The 8,252-nt window shown below is 43.2% G+C and overlaps 1 protein-coding gene across 1 annotated transcript in view; it reads right to left on the bottom strand.

Moving 5' to 3' along the window:
• Positions 1-5,149: 5,149 nt before the first annotated feature.
• Positions 5,150-8,252, bottom strand: part of LOC147726745 (low-density lipoprotein receptor class A domain-containing protein 1-like) — a 221,717-nt gene continuing 218,614 nt past the window's right edge. Inside the window, exons 5-6 of the mRNA XM_086962983.1 lie at positions 6,551-6,673; positions 5,150-5,369 (exon numbers count right to left, since the gene is read on the bottom strand). Of these exons, the coding sequence (XP_086819109.1) occupies positions 5,236-5,369; positions 6,551-6,673 (257 nt within the window). The 3' untranslated portion in view covers positions 5,150-5,235. The remainder of the gene's footprint in view (positions 5,370-6,550; positions 6,674-8,252) is intronic.

Here is an 8,252-nt window from a genome sequence, read left to right as displayed (position 1 = left end):
TCTTGACTGGGTGAGAGCTTTCTGCTTAATTCAGAGACTCTGTCCCTCACCACCCCTTGTTGTAAATATTTTTGTCCACCCTAAGCGTGGAAGGGTATTCTCAGATGTGAGACCCTTGCTCATTGCACCATCAGGATTCAAGCAAACCGGGCCGAAGACGGCTGTAATGCCAGAAACCGGTCCCCGGGAGCTTGTTTCCTTCCCAGTGTAAGAATTGGCTTTTGTAGTTTGGTTTGCCCTGTTCCCATCATGCACTGGGACAGGAACAGACTAATTTGCATACAGCCAGGTTCTGAAACTGGGATGGTGCAGTGAGCTAAAAAACGGTGTTGGATCTAGCCCTGATCTCTTGACTGGGTGAGAGCTTTCTGCTTAATTCAGAGACTCTGTCCCTCACCACCCCTTGTTGTAAATATTTTTGTCCACCCTAAGCGTGGAAGGGTATTCTCAGATGTGAGACCCTTGCTCATTGCACCATCAGGATTCAAGCAAACCGGGCCGAAGACGGCTGTAATGCCAGAAACCGGTCCCCGGGAGCTTGTTTCCTTCTCAGTGTAAGAATTGGCTTTTGTAGTTTGGTTTGCCCTGTTCCCATCATGCACTGGGACAGGAACAGACTAATTTGCATACAGCCAGGTTCTGAAACTGGGATGGTGCAGTGAGCTAAAAAACGGTGTTGGATCTAGCCCTGATCTCTTGACTGGGTGAGAGCTTTCTGCTTAATTCAGAGACTCTGTCCCTCACCACCCCTTGTTGTAAATATTTTTGTCCACCCTAAGCGTGGAAGGGTATTCTCAGATGTGAGACCCTTGCTCATTGCACCATCAGGATTCAGGCAAACCGGGCCGAAGACGGCTGTAATGCCAGAAACCGGTCCCCGGGAGCTTGTTTCCTTCCCAGTGTAAGAATTGGCTTTTGTAGTTTGGTTTGCCCTGTTCCCATCATGCACTGGGACAGGAACAGACTAATTTGCATACAGCCAGGTTCTGAAACTGGGATGGTGCAGTGAGCTAAAAAACGGTGTTGGATCTAGCCCTGATCTCTTGACTGGGTGAGAGCTTTCTGCTTAATTCAGAGACTCTGTCCCTCACCACCCCTTGTTGTAAATATTTTTGTCCACCCTAAGCGTGGAAGGGTATTCTCAGATGTGAGACCCTTGCTCATTGCACCATCAGGATTCAAGCAAACCGGGCCGAAGACGGCTGTAATGCCAGAAACCGGTCCCCGGGAGCTTGTTTCCTTCCCAGTGTAAGAATTGGCTTTTGTAGTTTGGTTTGCCCTGTTCCCATCATGCACTGGGACAGGAACAGACTAATTTGCATACAGCCAGGTTCTGAAACTGGGATGGTGCAGTGAGCTAAAAAACGGTGTTGGATCTAGCCCTGATCTCTTGACTGGGTGAGAGCTTTCTGCTTAATTCAGAGACTCTGTCCCTCACCACCCCTTGTTGTAAATATTTTTGTCCACCCTAAGCGTGGAAGGGTATTCTCAGATGTGAGACCCTTGCTCATTGCACCATCAGGATTCAAGCAAACCGGGCCGAAGACGGCTGTAATGCCAGAAACCGGTCCCCGGGAGCTTGTTTCCTTCCCAGTGTAAGAATTGGCTTTTGTAGTTTGGTTTGCCCTGTTCCCATCATGCACTGGGACAGGAACAGACTAATTTGCATACAGCCAGGTTCTGAAACTGGGATGGTGCAGTGAGCTAAAAAACGGTGTTGGATCTAGCCCTGATCTCTTGACTGGGTGAGAGCTTTCTGCTTAATTCAGAGACTCTGTCCCTCACCACCCCTTGTTGTAAATATTTTTGTCCACCCTAAGCGTGGAAGGGTATTCTCAGATGTGAGACCCTTGCTCATTGCACCATCAGCATTCAAGCAAACCGGGCCGAAGACGGCTGTAATGCCAGAAACCGGTCCCCGGGAGCTTGTTTCCTTCCCAGTGTAAGAATTGGCTTTTGTAGTTTGGTTTGCCCTGTTCCCATCATGCACTGGGACAGGAACAGACTAATTTGCATACAGCCAGGTTCTGAAACTGGGATGGTGCAGTGAGCTAAAAAACGGTGTTGGATCTAGCCCTGATCTCTTGACTGGGTGAGAGCTTTCTGCTTAATTCAGAGACTCTGTCCCTCACCACCCCTTGTTGTAAATATTTTTGTCCACCCTAAGCGTGGAAGGGTATTCTCAGATGTGAGACCCTTGCTCATTGCACCATCAGGATTCAAGCAAACCGGGCCGAAGACGGCTGTAATGCCAGAAACCGGTCCCCGGGAGCTTGTTTCCTTCCCAGTGTAAGAATTGGCTTTTGTAGTTTGGTTTGCCCTGTTCCCATCATGCACTGGGACAGGAACAGACTAATTTGCATACAGCCAGGTTCTGAAACTGGGATGGTGCAGTGAGCTAAAAAACGGTGTTGGATCTAGCCCTGATCTCTTGACTGGGTGAGAGCTTTCTGCTTAATTCAGAGACTCTGTCCCTCACCACCCCTTGTTGTAAATATTTTTGTCCACCCTAAGCGTGGAAGGGTATTCTCAGATGTGAGACCCTTGCTCATTGCACCATCAGGATTCAAGCAAACCGGGCCGAAGACGGCTGTAATGCCAGAAACCGGTCCCCGGGAGCTTGTTTCCTTCCCAGTGTAAGAATTGGCTTTTGTAGTTTGGTTTGCCCTGTTCCCATCATGCACTGGGACAGGAACAGACTAATTTGCATACAGCCAGGTTCTGAAACTGGGATGGTGCAGTGAGCTAAAAAACGGTGTTGGATCTAGCCCTGATCTCTTGACTGGGTGAGAGCTTTCTGCTTAATTCAGAGACTCTGTCCCTCACCACCCCTTGTTGTAAATATTTTTGTCCACCCTAAGCGTGGAAGGGTATTCTCAGATGTGAGACCCTTGCTCATTGCACCATCAGGATTCAAGCAAACCGGGCCGAAGACGGCTGTAATGCCAGAAACCGGTCCCCGGGAGCTTGTTTCCTTCCCAGTGTAAGAATTGGCTTTTGTAGTTTGGTTTGCCCTGTTCCCATCATGCACTGGGACAGGAACAGACTAATTTGCATACAGCCAGGTTCTGAAACTGGGATGGTGCAGTGAGCTAAAAAACGGTGTTGGATCTAGCCCTGATCTCTTGACTGGGTGAGAGCTTTCTGCTTAATTCAGAGACTCTGTCCCTCACCACCCCTTGTTGTAAATATTTTTGTCCACCCTAAGCGTGGAAGGGTATTCTCAGATGTGAGACCCTTGCTCATTGCACCATCAGGATTCAAGCAAACCGGGCCGAAGACGGCTGTAATGCCAGAAACCGGTCCCCGGGAGCTTGTTTCCTTCCCAGTGTAAGAATTGGCTTTTGTAGTTTGGTTTGCCCTGTTCCCATCATGCACTGGGACAGGAACAGACTAATTTGCATACAGCCAGGTTCTGAAACTGGGATGGTGCAGTGAGCTAAAAAACGGTGTTGGATCTAGCCCTGATCTCTTGACTGGGTGAGAGCTTTCTGCTTAATTCAGAGACTCTGTCCCTCACCACCCCTTGTTGTAAATATTTTTGTCCACCCTAAGCGTGGAAGGGTATTCTCAGATGTGAGACCCTTGCTCATTGCACCATCAGGATTCAAGCAAACCGGGCCGAAGACGGCTGTAATGCCAGAAACCGGTCCCCGGGAGCTTGTTTCCTTCCCAGTGTAAGAATTGGCTTTTGTAGTTTGGTTTGCCCTGTTCCCATCATGCACTGGGACAGGAACAGACTAATTTGCATACAGCCAGGTTCTGAAACTGGGATGGTGCAGTGAGCTAAAAAACGGTGTTGGATCTAGCCCTGATCTCTTGACTGGGTGAGAGCTTTCTGCTTAATTCAGAGACTCTGTCCCTCACCACCCCTTGTTGTAAATATGCACCATACATAAAAGCCTCAACGGAATGGGTCCTGCATACCTGTCCACCAAATTTTTCCCCTATAAACCCTCTCGGTCACTCAGGTCGAGCGAACAAGGCCTTCTTTGTGTACCTAGAGCAAAGAAGGCCAAACACGGAAGTAAAGCACTTTCAGTAGCAGGACCTTTCCTTTGGAATAGTCTCCCAAAATCTCTCAGGCTATGTGCGGAACAATTTCCTTTTAGAAAAATGCTGAAGACCTTCTTGTTCCATCACTAGAATGGCTGCTAAATTAGCTCTTCCCCTAAACCTATGTGGTAGAAGCCAAAGGTGCGGAGATACTCCCCCAGGAGTCGAAGCCAGCGCGGTACAAACCTGCAATAATAATAATAATAATAATAATAACATGCTTTAGGCGATGCTCAAAAAAGGCCCGATTTTGGATAAATTTAAAAGATGGTAATATGCTATCTTAGTTACTGCTGTTATGTCTGGTTCAAAAGGGAGATTGGAACAAAAATTACCCCTGAATTTCACACTAAGATCACTGATCATGTGGCAGGCCTAATGCAACACGCTGTAAACATTTGAAGGATGATGACTGTCCATGACCCAGGAGCAATAGTTCTGCCTTCATGGCATTAAGGCACTGCCAATATGCTGGCATACAAGATTTTGTTGTCAGAGTAGAAGCAATCACTGAGTCTGCCCCAACAAACCCTTCTTGTAAATCTGAGTGTCTTATGCATGCATTTGCACTGGAAGTCCATGGGCATCAGTGGTCCAAGCTACGGATGTTAAGTAATCATTAGACAACATGTGTAAGAGGGCACAGCCCAATGGGTCACCACTGGTTAAACAAGGGAATCCATAAACTATCCCAAATAAACCTGTTGAAGACAACCTGTTAGAAATTAATAGATATACTCAAGGCTGCTAGCATCTACCCCTACTTCATAAACCGGAGAGTTCCAAGGCAGCTTCTGGTCTACAGTATCAAATGCTGCCATAAAGTCCAAAGGGATCAAGATTGTAGGACGGTCTCCACCATCTAGATGTAAAAGCTGCTCCCTAACATTAAGAACAGCTGGATCGTGTCCCCCAAAATGCGAATTCTGATTGGGATCTTCCATATATCATACAGGCAGACTGTATGGTCATGTATAGAATTCATCAGTATCTCAAAATAAATAATTAAAAATTTAAATTGGTAAGAAAACATGTTCCCCACAAATTTGATTATTTGTGATAAACAGATATTGACTTTGATGGATGTTTTTATGTGTCAGATGAGTTTATTTGTTGGGAACTATGAAAAGTTAGTCTTAGATCCAAACATTGTCTATATTTTTTAGCTCAATTTAATTCCTAACATGTGACTTCATCGCTCCAGTCTGTGCAGTCTTGTATGTTATCTCCACACCGGGTTTTGGGAATGCAGTCACAGTCTGCAAAGAAAACAGTGTTGCACCTCCAGCCAGAACAACTTGGGCACTGCAAATCTAAAAATATAAGAAACATGAAAACTTTAGCTTCACATTGGAGAAAATAACGGTATCAATAATGTTTGCATGTAGTTTCAGCATTTAATGTCAATTAATTTAATAAAAACAAAGACTAACTACTTATAAAATGTAGGATCATAAACCGGGTTTGGCATCAAGGCTTAATTGAATCCATTTCATACTTCAAGGTCAGATTATGACATGAGGGTGAATATGCGCATTAGCTCATTTAAGAGGCATATAGGATGCCTCAAGATACAGGCCTTTAAGATACCTCAATTAAATACCAGTAAGATGCCTGAATGTAAAGGTCTTAAGATACCTCAAATTAAAACCTTTTAGGAGTGCACAATTTTAAAGTCAGCTAGAATCTTCAATGTATAAGCCTGTAAGATACTTAAATTTAAAGATCTCTCCTGAATCAATCTTCAATTCATTAACTGACCTGACAGGGAAATGTTTACTCTATTTGCTGCTGAAAATGTTCTGTTCTACTCATGTCTCAGCATCCTAGATTTACCAGCATCAGAATATAGCATTCGGTTTTGCTTCAGTGCAGGAGTCTATATGCTTTTATTCAGACATCTGACACACTGTTCTAAACAATCTAATGTGGATAATTATTACTTGCATGTGTTTTGATGGCAATACAGACTGGTACTTAAATCTATGTCAGTGGAAGGCTTTCCTCAGTAAATTCTAACTCCAGTTAGGATGAAAAGATGGGCATTTCAATGCCCTCCTATTCCTTGTATTGGTATAATTAAATTTGACCTTCGTGCCAAGAATGTAATCAGTAAGCTTCGGATGCAAAATCACAGAGGCATATGGAAAGATTGCTAGATATGGAAACAAACTGAGAAGGTGGCAGGGAGCGAAACTCACAGGGCATAAAGGAAAGAGGAACCAATAAGGGAAGAAGGCAGGGTACGAAGGAGGAGGAAAATGGAGCCTCATCAAGGGAGACAGGCAATACATTTATTTTAAAATATTTTTTATATTGCGAAAAATAAATCACTCTAAAAGATTCAACTAATTGTTTCTGGTTTTATTCCTCTTTCACAATCCTTCACTGCATTAGGGGATTTGTCACAAAGATCCATGGGATGTGTTCCAAATATACATTTCTAATAGTCAATATTTTTCATAAAGCAGTAGATTTTATCTATAGTTTTTACCTGATTCATCTGAGCAGTCTCCACAATCATTTCTTGTGTCACAAACCTTGTCAACGTATGTCCACGATCTTTTGTTTGCACAATTGAACACCAAACCGTTTGGCAGACTACTGGGTAATTTACCTGCCAGATTAAAAAAGACACTCCACTTATGAACTCAATATTTCTATGAATTATTGCATTCGTCTTTAAAATTTTGAAGTTTTAAGATTGGAGTGTGTACAAGTCAACATGGTGGTAGACCACTTCCTGAAAGAACAAGAACATCTGAGTATATAAGTAAAAAACATAATTAAATCTTATACAAATAAATATTCAACAAAATATAAGTATAGAGAGGCAAATTAAAGTATATTGGGAGCTAAAAGATAACTAAACATATCCGTGCCAAAATAGGGGTCATATAAGATTCAAATTATCAATGAATTGTATTTTATTGGTACTTATAAAGTCGACTGAAGCCAAACACTTCCCGGCGTTAAGAGAACTAATAAATCAAACACAGCAGATAAAACAGATTAGGAGAACGAGTCTTTAGTTCCTTTCCGAAGGTTATAAACTGTGATATCTGTATTAATGATTGTCAAGACAGTTGATTCCAGATTTTGGCCACTAAAAATCTGAAAGAATAGCCACCCCCTCTGATTGTAACAATCGTCAAAGATTCTGTGATCCAGAGACAACAATGAAGTTTCCTTTTAGCCTTAGATAAGTGGTTGTATTTCCTTATACATCCTACCAAACTGCTTCTTTCTGTATTCATTGCAGTTTTGGTTTGAGCTCAGTCCTAATGCCAAAGTATGGACTGGTACAGTAGTCTGATTTAGATTACACACAGGTGGCATTAATCAAGGGATATGTGTTGTCCAGAAGACATGGAATTTCTCTTTTTATCAGCCCTAGTGCATGGTGCTTAGAGCCAAAGGTAGAGTTAATGTGCCGGCAAAAGGACACATCATTATTTTTTCGAATGCCAAGCAGTTTGGCTTTCGGTGCTGAGAGTGGACGGTAGGGCAGTATCGGTCAACCCAACGAACCTTGTCTGAGCCTAGAATCAATAATTCCATTTTATTAAGTCTAACCTTCAAATATTTGAAAGCCATCCCTACATGAATACTTACAAACAGCCATGGAGCTTAACAAGTGAAGATTGATAGTGTTGGTAGTAACTGACTCCTTATAGGAGGTGGTAACTGATTTGCAAAGTGAAAGATGTCCGTGTTAGCCAGTTTTCCCTTTGACAATCATATCTTCCGGCTTTGGGTAAAGCAGGCATGGCCCAAGAGAGCGCTCCCTTCTCCCCTGATGTCTTCCCAAATAGGAAACTTTTTTTTAAAAGGAACTCTGGTCATTTTAAGGAACACAGAATGCTTTAAAAAATAGGTTCCCATTAGGGAATTCAAACCCAGACATTGTGGTCTGCTGTTCCTTGCAAGCCACCATTGCTATGTTTGTAGTAAATCATAGGGGGCTGCAAATAGCGACATGCCTAATTAATATTTATTAAGCAGGCCAATCTGCAACACTCTGGGACTGGAAATTTTGTGATGTGACATAGGAAGCATTGCAAATTTCAGAGAGATCGCAATTTATTTCCAATATTTGTGCCCTCTCTGTTACTTCATCAGGTCCTATGTCCCAAATTGAAAACCGCTCTCAGATAAGGTATCAACTGACAATATTCTTGATATTTCCCTAAATA

This window comes from Lissotriton vulgaris, chromosome 3_1 (assembly GCF_964263255.1).
Source record: "Lissotriton vulgaris chromosome 3_1, aLisVul1.2, whole genome shotgun sequence".
In the NCBI taxonomy this organism is placed as follows: domain Eukaryota; kingdom Metazoa; phylum Chordata; class Amphibia; order Caudata; family Salamandridae; genus Lissotriton; species Lissotriton vulgaris.
The sequence above is the reverse complement of the archived record's forward strand: the minus strand, read 5'-3'. Positions and strand labels throughout refer to the sequence as shown.